This window comes from Mandrillus leucophaeus, unplaced genomic scaffold (genome assembly GCF_000951045.1).
Source record: "Mandrillus leucophaeus isolate KB7577 unplaced genomic scaffold, Mleu.le_1.0 Scaffold152, whole genome shotgun sequence".
NCBI lineage: Eukaryota > Metazoa > Chordata > Mammalia > Primates > Cercopithecidae > Mandrillus > Mandrillus leucophaeus.
Genome location: NW_012101499.1, coordinates 4,127,151 through 4,149,898, shown reverse-complemented (window position 1 = coordinate 4,149,898; position 22,748 = coordinate 4,127,151). Strand labels below are relative to the sequence as shown.

The 22,748-nt window shown below is 37.9% G+C and overlaps 1 protein-coding gene across 4 annotated transcripts in view; it reads right to left on the bottom strand.

Annotated features, from left to right (window-relative positions):
* Positions 1-22,748, bottom strand: part of ZCCHC6 (zinc finger, CCHC domain containing 6) — a 75,221-nt gene that overhangs the window by 19,471 nt on the left and 33,002 nt on the right. For 2 of the 4 annotated variants that reach the window (XM_011975213.1, XM_011975214.1), the window contains exons 15-26: positions 21,075-21,161; positions 20,451-20,551; positions 18,698-18,755; positions 13,954-14,057; positions 13,167-13,256; positions 12,689-12,802; positions 12,437-12,514; positions 11,691-11,868; positions 8,451-8,498; positions 8,116-8,207; positions 6,169-6,284; positions 4,373-4,698 (exon numbers count right to left, since the gene is read on the bottom strand). In XM_011975213.1, coding sequence (XP_011830603.1) covers positions 4,373-4,698; positions 6,169-6,284; positions 8,116-8,207; positions 8,451-8,498; positions 11,691-11,868; positions 12,437-12,514; positions 12,689-12,802; positions 13,167-13,256; positions 13,954-14,057; positions 18,698-18,755; positions 20,451-20,551; positions 21,075-21,161 — 1,392 coding nt within the window. Of the gene's footprint in view, positions 1-1,882; positions 1,947-2,311; positions 2,386-4,372; positions 4,699-6,168; positions 6,285-8,115; positions 8,208-8,450; positions 8,499-11,690; positions 11,869-12,436; positions 12,515-12,688; positions 12,803-13,166; positions 13,257-13,953; positions 14,058-18,697; positions 18,756-20,450; positions 20,552-21,074; positions 21,162-22,748 lie in introns of all 4 variants that reach the window. The other 2 variants (XM_011975212.1, XM_011975215.1) reach the window with 2 other exon arrangements.

Here is a 22,748-nt window from a genome sequence, read left to right as displayed (position 1 = left end):
AAGAGTCCAATTTATTGGATAGGATAGATTTTAACCACCTATAAATGCTTTCTTTTGTCTGGTATAAAGCAACGTAATTTTTTTTGGTATAAGTAACATAATTATTGCAATACATTTTTCCTGTAGTAAATTTAAGTTAATACTTTTTTTCCAGTTGCTCAAAAGATTTATAAATATGTAAGTTTTTTACTCAGAAGATAATTACAGAAATCATAACTTATTGTCAATGTCATTTCTAGGTATATGCCCAGCATCTATATTTCTCTCTCAATTGAACAATGCTGGCACTGGAAGACTTGGTGGTACCCTGAAGGAATAATAACATCAATGCAATCACCACCACGAACCTTTTCTCCGCTCTCACTACATGCAGGCGCTGTTCTAAGTACTTTTACATGGATTTCTCAACATCCCTGTCAGGTATTATTACTACCCCCTTTTTACACATGAGGAAACTGAGGCATATGGAGAATAAGGCAGTCTCTCAGAATCACAAAGCTAGAAATTACACCCATGTAATTGTAAACACTATGCTACATTATTCTCAGCAAAATGAACACCGTGGCTACGCAAGAATTTGTGTTTTTTTTTTTTCTTTTTCCCTAAATAAAGTGTTTAGAAAGTGTCTGCTCAAGGCTGAAACTTATGGCCAGATGTGGTGGCTCATATCTATCATTTTAGTATTTTGGGATGCCACGGTGGGAGGATCACATGAGGCCAGGAGTTCAAGACCAGTCTGGGCAACATAGTGAGACCCCATCTCTATAAATGGGGAGGCTGAGGTGGGTTGGTTTCTAAGTAGCTACCCTGTCTCCACACAGCAGCCATAATGAGCTTTTTAAAACAGGATTCAGATAATATCACTCCTTGGCTCAAAACCCTAAAATACTCTCTCATTTCACTTAAAGGGGGAAAAAACCCAACAAAAACAGTCACTACCACTGCTGAAGGCGCTTCATAATCCAGATCTACCCACCCTCTGACTTCACCTCCACCTCCACCTCCACCACTCACTCAGCCTCCTGCCTGCTCCACTCTGTGTTTTTTTTTTTCAAATTTCTTCTCTCTCTCAAGTTTCCAATCCTGTTCCACTCCTGCCACACTGCCTCAGTGATGCTGTAGGACAACACCCGTTTCCATCTCTGAGTTTACCAGTCTAACACCAAGTTCCCCGGACTGGCCCCTCTGTTTCATTTGATTCTTTGCTTAAATGTTACTTTACCAGAGAGGCTGCCTCCTTAGCCAACCATTCTCTTTCCCTTTTCTTGCTTTGTTATTTCTTCCTAGCATTTGCCACCACATGACATATTATCTCTGTATCTCTTTATTGTCTACCCTCTTCTGAGAAGGATGCAGAGTAAATGAGAGAAGGGGCTTTGCTTGTTCACCGCCGTATCTTCAGTGTTGAGGCCGGTGTCCTGAACTTAGAAAGGGAGGGAGCGGCTGGATAACTATTTGTTGAAAGAATGAATAAATGAAGTAGCTGAGAGGTAACAGTGGAGTTCAGGCTAAGCTTATTTTTTTTCTTTACTTTGTGTGTGGCAAATACTCTCCAGGAGGAGAAAACACTGCAGGCAAGACAGCAGCAACAAAAAGCACGGTACTGGAACAAATAATTGAAGACTCTGGTTGCCACTCATGGGTGGTATAAACACCACTTGGAATTTACAAAACACACAGGCCCATGCTTACCCACTGAAGAATGAGCTTTAGGAAATAAAGGTAGAGGATGGGCAACCGTATGTTTTAAGGTTCCCCCAAGTCATTCTAATGTCCAATCCCTGTTAAAAGCATGTATTCAGAGAAAGAATCTCAAAAGGCATGTGGTAAAGTATGCAGTAAATAAAATAACACACATTTGTTTTTTTTAAAACCCACATACCTGACTGGGGACTCAAAAATATTGTTGTTTTTTGTTTCTTTTTGTCTTCATGTAAAAGCACTGCCTAAAAAATGAAATAGACTGGTTTACAAAATTGAAAGGAAGAGCATCTGAAACAGCCTTAAAACCGAAACCATATCCAAGGAGAGCTGAAATAAGGCATGTGGGTGGCAGAATTTTGCAAGTTAACTGAAAAGCGAGACCATATGCAGGAGTTCTGAAACAAGGCCCTGCCATCCGGTGCCCAGCAAGCCTCACCACGCACCACACCCACAGACAGAAAGAGTGCTGCAGGTCAGCCACAGGAAGGAGGGCCCGGGCTGCCAGCATGGCGGCAAGGACCTGGCACAGAGCTGAGAGCACTCAGGGAGCATCTCCTGAGTGAACAGATGACAGACACGCCTCCTTCTCGGTTTGAGCTAGGTTTACCTGAACAAATGGACCAGTTGGTTTCAATGGTACAGGTGAGGGGGATCCAAACATACAATCTGATTTAGACATTCCTAAAAAAGAAATTAGCACTTTTTGTCCCTACTTTAAATTGAAAGCTGTAGCCCTGTTTTCAAATTTTCACAGAGAGACTGTCTGTTGGTGTGACAGAAGCTCCACTCAGTATATTGTATGGACAAAGGAGCAATATATCTGAAGAAACAAGAGAGAGCAGCATAAGTTTTAGACAGGAAGAAGCAACTAATTATTTCTTAACTGCCACCAAGGGAAATTCCCTATATCTATCTCCATGCCTCCACTGTCATTTCACGTTTAAAATATGACTACTAACTTTAATGTGTCAAGACTGCATTCGAAAGGGACCACATTTCCAGATAAGTGCTCTTCCTTATGCTTGATAATCCCCCTGCCACCCAGATTCCCCCCTCTTTTTGAGTTGCTGCTGTCCCCCATAGGCTGCCAAAATCACTGTTCTAACTGTTGTGAGAGCTTCCCTAGTAAACAACTTAAAACTTGCTGCTAGCGAGAAAAAAGAAATTCATCAAAGCTGGGGTAAATTCTCCACTTTGTTGTACCAAAGAGGAAGACTGTAATAATGTTTCAGTCATGAGTAATCAATACAGGCTTCCAGTCATTTTGGGAATAATTCTGGGAATACTATTTAAAACTTATCTATACTATTTACAGTTTCCTTACCCATAAAACTGCAGATATTAACGTATTTAATGAAGCTGTTGTAAAAATTAAATGAAATTATCCATGTAAAGTACTTAAAATAGTGCCTAACTCATCATGAAAGCTCAATGAACGTTAGCAACTATTATTGTAATTTCTTTTACATACATTTTCCTCTTAAAACAACACAAGAAAATCACTTTATTCTGGTATATGTCCCATGTGAGCAGCTAAAGCTGTATCTTTCATAAACATTTAAACCCTACTCTAAAAATGATAGATAAAAAATTTTAAATATTTTTCTTTTCATATAAAGCTCCTTTAAAAAAGAATGGGTATAATCTAAAAATCTCCTGTCTCAAAAAAAGATACACTATATTGCTGAATATGATAAAATAAAATAGAAGCGAGGTATTCTTGTTCCAAGAACTATACACATGGAGTATTTTAAGGAAACTGTAAAGCAGCTGACATTTTATGCTGTCCACAAACATATATATACAACTGAGGAGAGCGACAGGATTGACTACTTAAATAGAAAAAAATTACTTCCTAAGATTTCTTTTCTATGCTCATCAAATTTCATCACTTGCACAGTTCTGAGAAGTGAGAAGGTAAATTGTTGTGTAAATCATTACTTATTATACACACACAAGGTACCCTTATAGTTAGTAGTCTGCTTAAAAGGTGCCCACAATAGACATTTCACCCATTTAGCAAAAATGGCCAATTTGTATTTAACAACTCAAAGCGGCCAGATTTGGGGATGGTGTTGTACTAATGATGGCTAATAGATATTTTCTTCATCATAAGAATAATCATGCTCACTTGTAGAAAATCAAAATGACAAAATCTACAGAAAGAAATCTTCCATAATTCCCCTCTGCAGATATACCCACTGCTAACTATGCAGCCTATTTCTTTCTGTTCCCTTTTCTACGCATGTGCCTGTGTGTGGCTCACCTGTGCACAGAGCATGGTGTCTTGAGATAACTCTAGCTACCGCCACCCCTGTGATTTGATTTCACAAGTACATATACCAAGTAGCAAAGCTCAAGTTGCAGCTTCTTTTCTGGTCACTGAGGCTACATTTGCAGGTACCAGGGATGGCTACACTTTCACCTCACTGATAATCTTAGAAAAGTTCACCAAATGACTCTCATAGGACTCTAAATAAAGCCAGGAATAAGATATATGGAGGATCAACATTAAAGGAGGGGGAAGGGATTTTACTTTCTTGAAAACAAGATCTTTTTTGAGTAAATATATTGATAAAGAAAGATAACTAAAATAGTAAAGAGCTCTAAAAAGGAGATTTCCCTTGAGATGTTAGAGCAAACATCAAGGTGTGATAGGTGTCCATACCTGAAGAGCCTTTAAACTGTGGGCATTCCTTTTTAATGTGCCCTTCTCTTCCACAAATAAAACAACGCTTTTCTCTTAAGTCTTTGTCATCCTGTCTCTTCCATTTTTCCACTGGTGGTCTGAGGATCTTCTCCCTCCCCAGGTCAGCAGCTGCCCGCACTGGCTTGGCTTTCTGAGGTGTGCACTGTATGGGCTTATCTTCTTTTGTTGACACCTCCCTTTCTGTGTATTTGTTGTGAATTTCTTTGTCCTCTTTGCTTCTTTTTTCCTTGTTCTCAGGGTATCTTTGGTTCAGGGCATCTTCCTGATCTCGCCGCCGTCTCACTCTGTAGAAGACATCATATTAGTACCAAAAATCTAAACAGAAGCCTAACAAAATAGTAAGGCAATTCCCAAAATATTAAGGCAATTCTAGATTTAAGAGATAACCAGGAATAGAAAGTTTAAAAGGAAAAGCAAGAACCTAAATGAAAATCCATCTTCTCTATTAAGACGTTCCCTCAGGGTTTAAGGGTGCAGTTTTTCTTTTTCATTTTCAAAGTCGCTCTAGTGTTGTAAAACCAATAACTGCCATTAGTGGCACTCCTTGGTTGAATGCCTACTTTGACACTGATGTAATGAAAGGCAAATCATACTTGGAGTGATTTCTTGAATGGCCTTTCTGGCACATTAGCATTCTTTCTTTACTAGGCACTGGAAATTTTGGATGTGAAGGCTTAAATTCACAAAGGAACAATGGTTATAAGATTTATAAGATTTATATTCTCAAAACGTCAAAATCATTTCTCCCTTGTCCTAATAATCACCGATTTTTGAGTAATGAAGAAAAGGACTGAAAAAAAGGGCTTCTCAAATTCCAGATGGTAACCTAATTTGAGCACCATGTTTCAAAATATTACTGTACAGTTAAAAACACCACCAAAACAACGTGTCCCAGGCAAGAAAGCAAAAACATGTTTCTCTTCCCTCCCCATAAACGCCACCAGAAGAAAGCATGGTGACTAAACTGCGTGGCTTACCTACTCACAACAATTATTAAGGGTTAAGTGGAATACAAACAAACAGTGTTAAAATCCAGTGAACCGTTTGTGAATATAAATCCCAACGTGCTGAACAGGTACTGTACATTAGAAACGTCACTGAGCTCCTGAAGGAGCTCCCTTGACTGTTCACTGACTGAAATGATTCTGAACTTCTCACTACTGTAAAAAGGAAGAATTTTTGTTTCCTCTTTTCACCATGTTGGCAAGGCTGGTCTTGAACTCCTAGCCTCAAGTGATCCACCCACCTTGGCCTCCCAAAGTGCTGGGGTTACAGGTGTGAGCTACTACACCTGGCTTTTTTTTTGAGACAGAATCTCGCTCTGTTGCCCAGGCTGGAGTGCAATGGTGTGATCTCGGCTTACTGCAATCTCTGCCTCCTGGGGTTCAAGCGATTCTCCAGCCTCAGCCTCCCGAGTAGCTGGGATTACAGGCACCCACCACCATGCCTGGCTAATTTTTAGTAGAGATAGGTCACCATGTTGGTCAGGCTGGTCTTAAACTCCTGACCTCAGGTGATCCACTCGCCTCAGCCTCCCAAAGCGCTGGGATTACAGGCGTGAACCACTGCACCTGGCCTAAAGTCACGTTTTAAATCACTTCATTTCATTAAAAAATAAAATAAAAAACGTAAATGTATCTGAAAACTGCTGGATTTCACACAAGTGTATTTTCTTTGTTATAATAGTACCTCATTTAAAAATTGGGACATTAAGAAAATAAAAACACAACCACCCCTTCTGAACATTTACTTACTTTCTCCTCATAGGACAGTCTTTCATAAAGTGTCCGATTTTCCCACAAATTCGACAACATCTATCATTTGGGGCCAGCTCTCCTTCAGTTAACACGTCTGGATCAAAAAAGTATTCCTAGAAGAACATAAATATATAAAAGTCTGAACTATTCATGTGAGATTGGAACACAAAACTTGATATTAAACAGTCATCTTACAATTCAATGTTGATATAACATTACTTTTAATAAATATTATTTATACTGCTTAATTCCAAACAAAATCTAAAACCATCAAGGTCTAACTCAGGATAGTTTTAACTAAATCCATTTTTGTTTATTTCTTTTAGTCATGCAGAGCACTCATGAGCCCGAACCCTAAAGGTTTAAGCACGCTTCTAAAGAAGCGGATTACACATCCCTGTGAGTCAGTTTTCCCAGGATGTGGGAGGGAGTTGAGGCCAGGTACAAAGGCTTTGTCTCTTTATCACATGAAAAGGCTTTAAACCTAAAGAATTGAGAAACATGATTTGCATTACACAGATCATATTGAAGAAAAGAAAAAAAAAAAACTATGTGTTGCTACTTCGCTTAGTTGTGGCTACCGAAGGAAAAATAACAGAACAAAGGAAAGATAATGGTCTAGCCTGTAGCCTCTTTGTACTAAAATTAAGGTGGAGGCCAGCAACATGAGCATCCCCCAGGGAGCTCGCTGGAAAAGCAGTCTCGAGCCTGATCTTAGACTTGCTGAATCAGAATCTGCACTTTAACAAAATCCTCAGGTGATTTGTTCTAACAAGTTTCAGAAGCACTGGTGTAGAAGCCACATCAATATCTAGCAAAAACCAGATGTACAGATGTAATCAAACACTGAATGTGCCTATAAAACAAAACACTTATGCTAAATTTTAAATGTCTTCCCTGGGAGGAGAGAGGGAATAGGGGGTTGTTGGTCAAAGGGTACAAAGTTTCAGATACACAGGAGGAATAAGTTTTGAGATCTGTTGCACAGCAGGGTGACTATAGTCAATAACAGTGCATATTTCAAGATAATTAAGAGTAAATCTCAAATGTCTCCCCACAAAAAATGGTGAGGTGATATATATATGTTAATTAACTTGAATTCATCATTCCATATACATGTATCAAATCATCACGTTGTGCTCCCTAAATTATATGTCAATTAAAAATAACATTAAAAAGTCTTTATAAGGAAATTAATGCAGAAAAACATAACATTATTCTTAACAAGACCATCTAGTCCCTAGCCATTTTTCTCTCACTGAAGTTATTTTCTTGACACAATTCTGCTTTGTTTTCAATAAATGTGGTTCCTTAAAAACTCGAGTATCAAGTTATATGAGAAGAGATACCTGTCTGCTACAGGAAGCACTGTTATCCCCCTAGTCCCAGCAGAAGATTTACTACTTTTCGCAAGCAGATTGGAAAATCTAGATTCTAGATATGTACAAACTGGGCTTGGCCAAGGCCGGCATCCAGCCAAACGCTGGCGGAACAGCAATGCACCTATGAAGGCTAGCACAGATAACCAGGAAAAAAAAAAAAGGTATCAAAGAGGAAAACAAGAATGGAACAACCTTAAATCCATCTTCTCTATCAGGAAGCTACCTCAGGCGTTAGAATGTAGCTTTACTTTCTTTCTGTTTTCGCAGTTGCTCTAGAGCTGGTACATGTGTCCCTGGTGCCATGTTACAAGGAAAAGCAGCAGCAGCAAAATTAATAATTTTTCCACCCAAACTCCAATTCTTGCTATTTCTCTCTATTCTGATGGCCTTTACCCAGGGATGTTTAAGAAAAAGGGGGGCTCTGGGAATTATTCTGTACTATAGTCATTTATTTTGGCTAGACTCACCGACTTTCTAAATATTTAAGTTACTACTGAAGTGATGTGTACATATTAGGCACCATTTTTTTTTTTTTTTTTTGGTATTTTCAACAGACACTTACCATTTTTGAGGGGTAGTCCTTTGGAAATCCCTTGACAGGAATACCAAATACTCTTCTACCATTGATAAAAGCCTTCATTATAAAATTTGTCACTAAAAAGAAGAGTAAGAACTCAATGAGGTGGGTTAAAAGGAAAAGAGATTGTATTACAAATGACAAACTACCTGGGCCTGGTGGTGCCCATTATTCTAGCACTCTGGGAGGCTGGGGTAGGAGGATAGCTTGAGCCCAGGAGTTTGAGACCAGCCTGGGCAACAAAAGCAAGACCCTGTCTCTATTATAAAAGTAAATAAATAAGTAAAATAAAAAATAAAATGACAAATGAAGTAACTTACTTTTCCTTGATAATCCAGCTCCAAGATTATGATTCAAATCAAAGGGATCTAGGCAAAAAAATTTAAGAGCAAATAAGGTAATCAAATAGAAAATGCCACCATTCACGCAATAAGTGAAGTTCATAAAACAAGACAAGGATATCATCTACTTTGCTTATCATTAATAAGTTTTAAATTCACATCATAGAAAAGAAGTGCAAAAAAAAGTTTTAAATGACACCTGTTAAATGAGCTTAAAAGTTATAATAAAGCGAAGCAATACTTATTCCTAAACATAAGGCAAGTTTTTCCACTACAGTGTTCATCAGAATAGAGGTTACTGCTTTACATTTAAATCATTATAAAGCTCTTTATGTTACGACTGGCTGCCTATTTTTGAACAAAATACTGTTTGCAGAAGACACATTAGCCTGATATTACTTAATGACACTAGTTTTGGATGTATATAGAAGTTATAAATACATTTAAAACATTTTAGCACTAAATGTTCCCACTATGTAACAAGTTTCTTAAAGATCACTTTAGAAAATAATTCATCATGGAGATTACAAAACACACTTATAAGATAAAACACACAGAAATATACATCTGTCCCAGTGGCATGCCATTGGCTACCTGGATCTCGGGATACAATTTCCAGTAAAAGCTTAATACAGACTCTCATTTGATCTTATATGTCTGCATCTTCGTCTGCATCTCAAACATCTTACATAGCTGTATATATGATGTGTTTTGGAATATTGTTTGTTAAATAACCTAGGAAATGGTAGGAATGATGAAGCTAATGTCAAAGATGTATGAGAGGTCTGAATAAACTGTCTCATGAAATAAATGGGGTTAGAAGCACTATTTCTAAACCCAAATACTGTTTTATAAGTGATCTAAAATAATATACACCCATAATGATTCATAATTTAGACATTATGTGTAGATCTCTAACTTCTATTTTTTACATCCCTAAAACAATATTCAAGAAGGCAAAGAGAAAAAAGTGATGACCTTTTTTCGGGAATCCTCTTACTGAGAAAATGAAGGACTGCATGGATATAGTATACACAAGAGAAGTAAAAAGAGGCATCTTCCACTAGCCAGTTACGCTGCTAGTGAACAGTAACAGGTGTACCATATTGAGATTGAGCCTAAGTTTATCGAAGTATAGGACCCTTCCTTCAGCTTAACCCCGCAATAATCACTGCTAGGAGAAGGTTACCTTCATCAGTTTGGTCATTCTTTCTTCAAGTGATTTTTATATGTGCATGTGTATTTTTGGTTATTTGCTTGCTGTAGTGGAGATACTACAATATTAGCTACAGTGCAGTTAAAGAAACTACTACTGGTTGGGTGCTGTGGCTCACGCCTGTAATCCCAGCACTTTGGGAGGCTGAGGTGGGCTAATCACCTGAGGTCAAGAGTTCGAGACCAGCCTGGCCAACATGGTGAAACACTGTCTCTACTAAAAATACAAAAATTAGCCAGGCGTGGTGGCGTACGCCTGTAGTCCCAGCTACTCTGGAGGCTGATGACAGGAGAACCCAGGAATGTGAACCCAGGAGGCGAAGGGTGCAGTGACCTGAGATCCTGCCATTACACTCCAGCCTGGGCGACACAGTGAGACTCCGTCCCCCACAAAAACAAAAGCAAATGACTACTATCACCACTGAAATGCCTTAATTCTAAAATAGCTGGTTATATGATTATGAATAAAGTCTTCTTTTTAGTTTAGCCTATTACTAACAGCTTGTCTGAAAGTAATGTAAAAATTAGAGGCAAAAGATAATAACCTTTAAAACTTAAAAAAGAATACATTAATAGGCTGGGTGCAGTGGCTCACACCTGTAATCCCAGCACGTTGGGAGGCGGAACTGGGCAGATCACCTGAGGTCAGGAGTTTGAAACTAGCCTAGCCAATGTGGTGAAACCCCGTCTCTACTAAAAATACAAAAAAATCAGCCAGGCGTGGTGGCGCATGCCTGTAATCCCAGCTACTCGGGAGGCTGAGGCACGAGAATCACTTGAACTGGGGAGGTGGAGGTTGCAATGAGCCAAGACCACGCCATTGTACTCCAGCCTGGAAGACAGAGCGAAACTGTCTTAAGAAAAAAAAAAGGAATACCTTAATAAGTGACAGATGATAAGAACTGCAGTGATAACGAAAAGGAGTAAGTCAAAAGTTCTATGTGTTTGACACATGAGATTTTAAAAAATCAAAACTGTATTTGTAACCCATGGTGATCTGAATTTCATTTTACAAAAGTTCACTGTATTTTAACACTGCCCATATGCAGAAATAATAATAAAACCACAACTTAGAATAGTCCATATTATTTATGTGATACAAATATATTTAAAAATTTAAAAATCTCATTAAAATTAAAAAAAAATATTTCTTAGGTCATTTCTCAACTAAGGCATTTAAATTCCATTTTGTCTCAAAATAAGAATCCCACAAATTGGAAATAAACAATCAACTATTAGCATCAACGGCTCCAATAGATCACTACCTTTAACAGAAAAAGAAAAGGTGGCCAGGCGCAGTGGCTCACGCCTGTAATCTTAGCACTTGGGGAGGCGGAGGTGGGTGATCACCTGAGGTCAGGAGTTCGAGACCAGCCTGGCCAATATGGTGAAACCCCATCTCTACTAGAAGTACAACAATTTAGCTGGTTGTGGTGGCAGGCGCCTGTAATCCCAACTACTCAGGTGGCTGAGGCAGGAGAATTGCTTGAACCTGGGAGGCGGAGGTTGCAGTGAGCTGAGATAGCGCTACTGCACTCCAGCCTGGGCAACAAGAGCGAAATTCCATCTCAAAAAATAAAAAAATAGAAAAAGAAAAGGCTTCCATATGGTCAAAATAAATGTCAAAATTTATGTACAATTACTTATAGGTGAACTCCATCAATAGCGAATGAAGATCTTGAAAATTCACTTAGTGGCACTCTTCAAACCCCCGAACAGGAATTTTGTAAAAGTCCCACTTTCTTGAAGCTGCCTTATCACTACTGATGCCTTATTCTTCAGTATGTGTCCAACAATAGTAAAAAATTTGTCACGGTGAAATGGCTTCAGTCATTTAAAAACAAATCTTTAGGCGGGAAAGAGACAAGTTGGCCGGGTATGGACAATGAGACTGGGGCACTGCACACCCCAAGCAGCTGGAAGAGCTCTGCAAGGAGGAAGAACAATGTCCTTATAGTTCAAGCTCTATAGTCTATTCAACTTCAAGTTTACTTGTATTCGTACCTTCAATAACAATGTATTTTGAGGTCCACTGTTTCTTAAAAGTTGTAAGCAGACTTTTTCTCCTGATGCTAATAACATGTTCTTTAAAATCAAATTCCTCCGTGTAGAAACGAAGAAGGCCCAACCATAACTGCCCAACAGATTCGGTATTTTTTCCACATTCTGGCCAATAGGCAGGCTAGAAATAGAAGGGAACAAGGGATACCATGGTCTTTAGTGAAGTGTTAATATCAACATTCATTTGTATCTTAGGGAGTAAATTTGGATTTATTTCTAATTAACTAGAGCTCAATTACACAACTTTTAATCTTTACTCTACGACTTGGAGATAGAAGCGCTCAGAGTTTTCAGTGTCAAGTCTCAGAACACGTTAGTCGGAGGATCCAGAAATAGATTCTAAGAGCCTTGGTGATACGTAGGTTATTAGATCTCTTTAGTTCAGTGGAAGTCTTTCTAAACTCTGGGTACAAAAACCACAGAAAAATATTCATTCACTTGGAATAAAGCTACTTAACCACTTGGAATTATTAGGCATTAAAGAAATACTAGATATAGTCCCTAGAAATTCACTTGGCTTAGTAAAAATATTTTCACATCAAAGAAAACATCTGTAAACACTATTTTTTTTTACTATCATAAGATAAATAAATACAACAAGCAATAAAATAGTTGTTGGCCATCTACACTGTAGTATAGCTAATTTTTAGTCAAGGATATAGGAAAATCTTTACTCTTAAAATACGTACCAGTTCATCTATTTGATCAAAAAAATAAATATTCCAGCCATCAACAAATATTTCAGGTTTCTTTTCACCTTTGTATATCTGAAATTAATTTTTAAACTATTAGTATGGATTACAAACTTAATGCATTGATACAAAAACTTCTAGGAAAATAGGTAAAAAATTAACTACAGAACCACAGAATTTTCGAGGAGGAGAAAGGCTCAGAGATCACCCAGTTTTCCAGAGAAGAAATACAATTTCATTCATTAATACCTCTTGAAGGACAGGAATGACTGGTGGATTCCTCTGCTGGAGAAAATATAGCACCATAAGAGTATATGCATATGATGATAAGCTGCCTCTAGATGCATCACCAATATCACACATCTAGACGGAAGGAAAACAAAAAAGGAAAACAAAGAACAAAGGAAAGGTCTGTTTTCTGCTAACTTTGCATCCATTCTATTATCACTAAAAGTAAAGTGCAAATGTTGAGGACTAATATAAAAATCACATTTTCAAAGGCAAAACCAACCCAACCTAGCAAAGCAGTGGACAGTTGGCTACATGCAAGTTCAGGTCATTGTATAAAATTCAGAACAAAATTTTAGCTTTCTTCATAGGGTCTCCCAAATAGCTATATGATGCATTTCACATGACTATAGTTCATTAAAAAATAGATTTATGTTTTCAACAGTGTTTAAAGATGCAATGAAATTTCCTGATAAGTCACAATAGGAAGCATACTCACCTTTGTAAATACTTTCATGGTATAGCACAAATACTTCACTCTGGGATCAATGGCGGAATAAGCAGATAAAAGCCTTGTGTTATGAAGGGCCTGTTAAAAGGAAATAACACTATAAGACTAACAATGAAGTGTAAAGGGTTTTTTTGGGTTTTTTTTTTTTTGTGGTAGTTGTTTTAAATAATGGAGATGGGATCTCACTATGTTGCCCAGGCTGGTCATGAACTCCTGGGCTCAAGTGATCCTCTCCTATCAGCCTCCCAAAGTGCTAGGATTACAAGCATGAGCCACCAGGCGAACCTAGATGAAAAGATTTTAAGCTGGAATATTCTAAATAGGTTTACAGTGTGATTCATTTTAGGAAGAAGGCATTTCAACTGAAATTAACCTTTTTTTTTTTTTCCCTAAAGACAATCTTCATTAACTTACTAGACAATAATAAAGAATTATAAGTAACATCTGACCTCATGGCTTTTGTATGTCCTTGGTCTGAACATCTAGAAAATAAGGGCTGGCGAAATAAACAATCAGTTCCCTTTCAGTAGACATAAGATCTCTCTGCAAAAACACCCCCAAAGGGTCAGAGAGGTCCTATAAATCCCTGAAACATATCTGAATTATCTTTGAATTCTCAGCCTCAGAACACTGCCAGGTTCACAGCAAGTAGGCATAACAACTCTTGAAAGATTGACTAAGATGAAATGAATGTCTTCTTTAATTTGAGGTTTCTGTAAGGTGAGACATTTGTTCCCTTTATCTCTCTAAACAAAAAGCCTGAAAAAAACCTTACCAATGTGTTATACAAACTGATATCTACTTCCAGACCACTTCTCAAATGGAAGAACTTCACAATTGGCACCTTTGCTGTTGTAATAGGTAAGATGTTTCTCAGACCTAAGTTGGGAAATAAAATGTTATCATTAAATACAGCAGCTGGAGATATAAGTCACTCTTACGTTAATGTTTCAATATTAAATGGTGTAAACCTAACTTTGGCCTGTTTCATTGCATTCATTAGGACTCATCAAAGAATTCCGTTATTAACAAACATCTGGGAAGATTAGTCTGGCAAAGTTTACATTTATTAAACTCATTGATACTAGAACTACAAGACTCAGTCACTCCCCTCTGGGAACTTACTGGATTGTATGTACACACATGTGTACATTCTCTCCATGTGACTGTATCTAATTTGGAGAAAAGCCTAAGGGACAATCATCCTCCAAACAAGTTACTTACCTTAAAGCTAGAAGTTATGAAGTTAATAGGAATTAATTTCAATAGGAGAGAGGAAACTGCCTGAGCTAAGCTTTGAAAAAGAGAGAAAAACCAGCAAAAATCGTGGCAGTTGAGGGAATTTACCAGGCAAGGCAAACTGTACACAAAAAGCGTAGATGCCTGAAATAGAATGGTATGTTCAGGGAAGTTCCAGAGAATTGTATAGGTTACAGAATGAACATGAGGGAATGGAATATGAGGCATAGGAGATGGTGGAGAAACTGGGAAGGGCCCAACTACAGAACATACACATTTTGCTAAGAATTATCCTTAGAATCAAAGAGGAGCCGATGAACTGGTCTAAGCTGGGAGGAATCACTGACCACATCTAGTTAGACAATACCCCTGGCAGTGGACAGACTGGAAGCACCAGGAATAGAGGCAGGGTGACCACTTATGAAAAATAACTGGGTGTGAACTTTCATGGTGGCATGGGAATACACAGCAGAAGCAAGGCATGTTTGAGAGCATCTGTAACTGGGTGGGGAGCAAGAGCTAATAAGAGAGGATCAGGGTTTTAAGAGTAAGTGCTACCACTTCCTGAGCACCTAATGCGTGATAGGGATATGTAAGACTCCTTTACAAACATTACATTCTTAGGTTTATCACCCTCATCTGTAAGATGAGGCAACAGAGACCCAGAAAGATTCACAAGCTTAGGAATATGCAGCTGGTAAATTGTGGAGCTGGAATTCAAATCTAGGTAAGATTGACTCCCAACTTACACTGAACTTAGTGTGGGTCAGGCTAATTATCATTTCACCCGTTTTGTTGATTCCAAGGATGCCAATATCAACAACCATGAAAGAGGATTCAGAAGGAAGGGGAGATTAACAGAGTTGGTTGCTGCTGAAGCAAAGCAGTAAAGCGAAAGATAAGCTCATTCTGAGATGTCAGAGTTTGAGTTTCTACTGAGAGAGCTAAGTGGTGGTTTCTAGAAAGCAGATACATAGTAATCATATCATAGAACACAGGACAAAATAAGTAGGTAGAAGACATTTCAGGAAAAAATCTGTGTGGCAGACACAGGAAATGAAACAATCTGATGGGGAAAGGGGGCAAGGAAGCTCATTTTGCTGAATACTTAGAATATGCTAGGCTTTGCACTTTAATGTATTATCGTTCTTAAACTCAAATGCCATAGAATTGTTATTTCCACTTTAGAGATGAGGAACTGAGTGCTTGTTATGGAGCTGAGTGACTTTCTGGGATTGCACAGCCAGCAAGGGGGAGATGGAATTTAAAACCAGAGTCTGATTCCAGAACCTCCACCTAGTATTTGCTATCCCACCTCTAAATTAGACAGGGCCCTTGTCTTCATATCCTTCCCATTCTGGAATTTGACACTGTTGATCATTATAACACTTCCAGGTCTAGGATTTATTCACAGCCTATCTTCCCAGTTCCTTTTCAGTCTCTTTTCTTAATTTCTGTCTAGTCGCTTTCTCTCAATCTCTCTCTTTTTCTCCAAGGCTTTCAATACAAAAAACGGTTTTACTTTCATCTTCAATTCTGACAGGCAACCCCATATTTCTAATTGCTTTCTGGAATGTTAACTCTTGGAGATTATATGCTCATGGCAAACTGAACACTTCCACACAGGTGGTTCTCTGCAAATATTCCTGGTTCTCAAATACCCAGATATAGACCTCAGTTCTTACTTCCTACTTGTAGGTACCAAATCTAGGAAATTTTCCCACTTGGAATCTCTCATATCGTTTTCCTGTTAGTACCAGTGGCACCCTGGCTGAGGTCCTGCTGCCCTGTCATCTAGATTACACTTTCCCTAAAAGACCACACCAGCTGCCTAAAAACCTTATGTTATGCTTTTATTGGGTCCTTTCCCTCCTGAAGAAATTCCAGTGTTTCCAAATATCTATAGACTTCACCTTATCTCCTAATATTTCCCATTTAAAAATCTCCAAATGTAGAGATTTTTACTCCAAATATTTCCCATTTAAAAATCTCCAAATCTCCAATCTTCTCACTGCTCTCCAAAATATCCCACAGTCTCACATTCACATCTATGCACTTAGAAATGATTTCTTTTCCCATCCTTTTCAAATTGTATTCACCATCATCCGAGATCAGAGCAACCTCCATCTCTTCCATCAGCCTCCCCTGTGCAACTCTTTCCCACATTCTCTCTTCTTAGAAGTTATTTAACTGAATATTACCTTACGTCGTTACATAGTTTGGAAGATTACCTTACCTCTTAAGATATGGAAGCTTTCAAAAGAAAAACATATAGATTTTTTAACTTTTCCACCATCCCTAAGTATCCAACACAGTGTTGTGCACATAGGAGGCACCCAATAAAATACCTGGGGAGACTGTTTTAAAGATATGAAGTTTTAAACACAGCTCTCTAGTTGTTATGAAATTCTTGTTCCAGGCAATCTGCATTCCATTATTATTATACATCATCTGTGTGCCTAAGTCATTTCTAATCTAAAAATGATCTGTTTTTAACATTGTTCCTTCTTAGGAAATATATACTGAGGTATTTAGGGGAAAGGACATAATGTCTGCAGCTTAATCTCAAATGGTACAGGAAGAAATTGAGAGCAAGCAAAAGACGGAATGATGAATCAAATATGGAAAATGTTAATTGGTGGATCTGAATAAAAGCTATATGTGGAACTCTTTATGCAACTTTTGCTGCTTTCCTTTAAATGTGAAATTAAATTATTTCAAAACACAAAGTTATAAACCTAGCTCAATACTAAAAAATTAATAGTCATGCTAACTTAGTACTTTAGTTTCTTTGCACGACCTTCAAAACAAAACAAAACAAAACACATGATCTTTAGAGGTGGAATTCCCAAGTTAAGGGAAATGTTTACTTCAATGACCAAAGAAAAGTATGTGTGTGTCTAGGTGTCAGGGCACGTTCATGCTGTGACTTAAAGTCTGTTCCTAACCAAAATGTACAAAAACTTTTCATGGACAGACCATGGATTTTAAGCTCCTGAGGACAGGGGCCAAACATTGTTCACTTTCATTCTCAGTTCTTAGCACAGAAGTTTGCTGAACTACATTTTAAAAGAAGATTTTTCACTGTTAACGGTATCCACAGCTGCCATGACAACAAAAGGATATGTTAACAGCATTTGAAGTGTGTGCATGGTTTACAAAATCTATACATTTTATAGCTGTAAATACTCTAGAAATTACCTAGTTCAGTTTTCTCAATTTATCAATGAAAAAAAGAGATCAGGCCAGGCGTAGTGGCTCACACCTGTAATCCCAGCACTTTGGGAGGCCAAGGCAGGAGGATCACTTGAGCCCAGGAGTTCAGAGACTAGCCTGGACAGCCTAGCAAGATCCAATTTCTTAAAAAAAGAGATCACTTCAAGTGAACGACTTGTTCATGGTCACACACAGCTTGTTGAGCAGAACAGCTGCAAATTCAACCCACAAGCCCAGTCTGGGGTGCTTTCCTTGACACTTCACACCATCAGCAACTCCCACACTTTGACTTATACAATGCCAACAAAGGAAAAGAATTTACAGACTTTCTTGCCTGTCTGGTGCAGGCTTTGTCTTGAAATAAAACTGAGCTAGGCAACAATATGCACATAAATTATCACCAATTCCTCAGTCTTTCATACTTAAGCATACAAGATTTTAAAAAGACATTAATACTGTAATTATTCCATGAATGAGCCACTATACAGCTTCATGGCATTAGTAAACTCTAAATACGATTGGCCTTTCATGTCTGTGGGTCCTGCATCCCCATATCCAATCAAATACAAACCAAAAATATTTGAGGGAAAAAAGCAACTAATAAAAAAAACTAATGATACAACAATAAAAAATAATACAAATAAAAAATACAGTATAATACTATTTATATAGTATTTACACTGTATTAGATATTGTAAGTAACCCAGAGATGACTAAAAGTATATGGAAGGATGTATATAGGTTATATGCAAATACTATGCTATTTTATTTTTTATTATACTTTAAGTTCTAGGGTACACGTGCACAACGTGCAGGTTTGTTACATATGTATACACGTGCCATGTTGGTGTGCTGCACCCATTAACTCGTCATTTACATTAGGTATATCTGCCATTTTATATAAGGAACTTGAGCACCTAGGGATTTTTTTTATCTGCTGGGGAAGGGAGGGGTGAGAAGCGATGGGTGGGCCTGGAACTAATACCCCATGGATACCGAGGGAAGACTATATAAAACGCTAATTAAAAGTCAGAAATATTTTTAGAAAAAGTTTACAAAGGTACCTGAATGTTTTCTGAGGACTCTTGCTAATTCTTCAATAGTTCTGACACAGTCCAATCCCTGCAACAAAGAAGGCACAAAGAACTTAACCAAAACTGGAAGACAGGTTCTGAAACTGGCTATAGTTTCCATTACCTTCAGAAATAATGTAATTAATTTCAAGTCAGTCTATATATATATTTTTCCTTTCTAGTTGGGTATTAGAGTCAGTATTCACAGGAAATATCCTGAGGGTACAAAAACCACTAAACACCCTACTTCCTAATTATTTTTGGGTATGCAACAAAGGCTAAACTCAGTCAGGAAGTCTATGGACCCAGGGCTTCCAAAAAAGTCTCTGAACCATGGCTGAGGACCTTCATTTCTTCCCCTCCACATAATATCACTCGGATGTACCCCACGTCCCAGAATAGATAAGAGGAGGCTTCTGTGCCCCAGTTCATTTATTCTAAATAGACCTTCATTATGGTTTAAGAGTTGATGAATTGCTGTGGAGAGTGATTAAGCTCAAATTATTTCCCTACAGGACTAGCCAGAATTATAATGTATATAACTAAAGTCATACAGCAAATACAAATAGTATCTCAAATAAATCATTCTTTAAAATATTTGGGCTGACTCTATCAACATACGCCTTTTTGATGGTTATAAAAATCCCAGAACATACTTAGAATGTTACTTTAGAAATGCCCTCAAAACTAGCTTATAAGCCATGTAAAAAAAGTGAGTAAATAAATCAATCTTGAGGATGTATGATAGGGTCATTCCATATGTTGAGCCAATCTTGCTTATATACTTTATTCAAATTCAGGCTAGATCACTTTTGACTATTTTCCCAAATCAGATACATCCTCAAAATAGAAAGACTTGAAACTAAGAAAAGGTACAAAAAGGCCTTCAGCAACAGCAGCATCATTCATTTGGATATCCAGCATTTGGACTGCTGTTAAGGATTTAAAAGAATAGGGACTCAGCACTTCCCAGACTTTATACCTTTATACAGTGTTTTATATTTTATAAATGCCTTCAGATATCCCAGGGGCTGGCAAGCTTGTTTTGCTTTGCGTGCCATATGGTCTCTTACAACTACTAAACTCTGCACTTACAAAGTGAAAGCAGCCATAGACATTACATATGTGAATGGGTGTGATTCTGTTCCAATAAAACTTTATTCACAAAAACAGGCAGTGGGGGGCTGAAGTTAGCCCAAGGGCCATCGTTTGCTGACTCCTGACCTACATGATCCATGATAATGTGTACAAAAATCAGCAGAGGCAGGAGGAACAGATATTATTCTTTATCGATTATTTACCAAAGACCACATGTTTAGGTACTGATGAAACCAAGTTTGTCTCAAATCCAGGTCTCTGGACTATAAGGTTAAGTACTCTTACCATTTACCACACTGCCTGTCTGGTAATAAACTTTATAGATAACCTTATGTGGGTGTGTGAGCCAAGTCAGCACAGTAGCCAAGCCAACGGGACACTGGAGAGATTGGTTTGGCTATATAGAATTCCCAGGCATCACTTTCCAATCCACTTTTTGCTACAGGGTGAAAGTATAACCTTTCTACTCCTCACATTCCTCACAACCTTTATAAGCTTCTTAATGTATTTGGCCAGAGACTGTGCCAAACAGCACACTCTATATGGTATGCCCTGATCAATTTGGAAAATATCAAGCTGCAATGTCAGTCTAGATTGGTTAAATCACACTGCCACAGCAAATGGAAGTTTTATGTGGTCACTGTACCTCAGCAGTTTCAAGTCCATTAATTGTCATACAGACGTCAAGGTCACTCTGTTTGAACCCAAATCCATTTTTGGAGGAGCCAAACAGGCTCAATTTAGTTCCTGTTAGGGATATATGAAAAGTAATAACTAATTACCTGAGTACATTTAATTTTTGATCAAAATGGCCCTCTCATGAATCAAACACACCCAGTTGTTTAACTATCCTATGTTAATCTCACACTTACGCTCTCTGATTAACTGGGCATTTATTCTAAAATCTTTTTCTCTCAAAGCTTCCCTTACATACAAGCTGTATATGGCAAGAAAGATTACCAGGTGCTTCTTTATTCTTAAATGCAAAGACATTTCAAGGAAAATGTTAGATCACCTCAACACATTTAATAATGTAAGCTTAGTTTTGACTCTAAACACACTATTCAATGAAATTCACTAGGCACTTGCTAGAATAAACCCTATACTGTTTCTGTTGGTAAACGAGGATTTGGCAGACCAAGGACCATCCTGGGTATATCACAAAACAACGGAAACCCTGATTCTCAAAATCAGTGTGCTTATAACACAAGAACTCATTTGAAAGAAAGGTCACACTACTTTTCTTAAAAATAAAAAATAAATCATTTACCTGGAAAGTCTTGTCTTATGAAACTTTCTAGGTTTTGCCGAATATGTTCACGAGCCTGTTCTTCTATAATTGTTGGAGAAAAATCCTCTGTTTAAAGATAAACAGACATATTGACAAGATAAGACTGTTGACGCTCTTAGAAAAAGCTGAAAAAAAAATTATTTTTTAGAAAATAAAACTTATAAGCTTAAACTTTAAAATTCCTAAATTGTTGTATCTTCTCAGTAGACAGCATTAACAAGGTAAAATTTGTTTTTTATTTTTGAGACAAGGTCTGGCCCTGTTGGCCAGGCTGCACTGAAGTAGCGTGATCTTAGCTTACTGCAACCTCTGCCTCCCAGCCTCAAGTCATCCTCCCACCTCAGCCTCCCGAGTAGCTGGGACTACAGGCATGTACCACCATACCTGGCTAATTTTTTAACAGTAATGTGAAATTTAAAATATCCTTTTTGAAAGAATCTAAGAAGTGCTCTTGAAATGGAAAGTAATTTAAACAGGGATCTCCACCTGGGTTTCCTGAAAGACACCAGGGTTACAGAAAGGGCCTTCAGGGATCGCCACCCCATTAAAGTGGGAATTTAAAAGTTTGTGAGCATTTGCATGTATTTTTTTCCCTAAGGAGAACCTAGTTTTTTCGCAGCTCATAATATCAAAAAAAAAAAAAAAAAAATTTAAAAAAAAAAAAAAAAAGCACTGGTTAAGAACATGCGTCCTCTGGCACAGGTGAACACCTATGATGAAGCCATGTCAAACAAGCTCCTTCATTTTAAGCAGCTGAACATCTCTCCTTTAAATGTTTTCTTTTTGTAAAACTTTAAGCCTCTCTACACCAAAGCTTCCCCAAACTCGTGTTCCTTAAAGGGCTGTTATGTAGGCTATTAATTAGTGTTACTCAAAAAGTATTCTATGTTCAAATTTTAGAAATAATATTTCTCAGATGCCTTTATTATGCTAGTATGTCCTGGAAATCTCTAAAGGAGATCGACCGTCCCTGAGAGAAGGGAGTGTGTAGCATTATTCCCTACTTGGCCTGGGTATACTTCTGGTGATGATATATTATTCACTGCATTTAGAAAATCATTTCAAAGGATGCCAGTTGGGAAATGCTAGTACTCTGATTTTAAGACCTACAAAGATCCTCAGCAAGGCAACTTTTGGCCCCTCACGGAGACAGTATTTTGAAATTCGTATTGAGATTTTATCCTCTCTTCCAACCATTTTGGGAAAATTATGAACTGAGACTCTTCAGAAAATATCTTTTTTTCTGGAAGAAAATGTCCCTCCCTTATCCTCATCCTTACTTTGTATCCTGGCTTATAACAGGCCATCCATTTTTGTAGCAAACTTTTCAAAAATGATTATATAACCTGGTCCCTTCTTTCTGGGGCCTGGATCTGCTTACACAGCAGGAGGAATAATGCCACCAACCTTTACATAGCCCAACTAGCCAGGAAAGTGTGTCCAGGCTTCAAGTAACTTGAATTTTAAATTTTGGCCAGGCGCAGTGGCTCATGCCTGTAATCCCAGCACTTTGGGAGGTCGAGGCGAGCGGATTACTGGAGGTCAGGAGTTTGAGACCTGCCTAGCCAATATGGTGAAACACCATCTCTACTTAAAAAAAAAAAAAAAAATTAGCTGGGCATGGTGGTGCATGACTGTAATCCCAGCTACTCA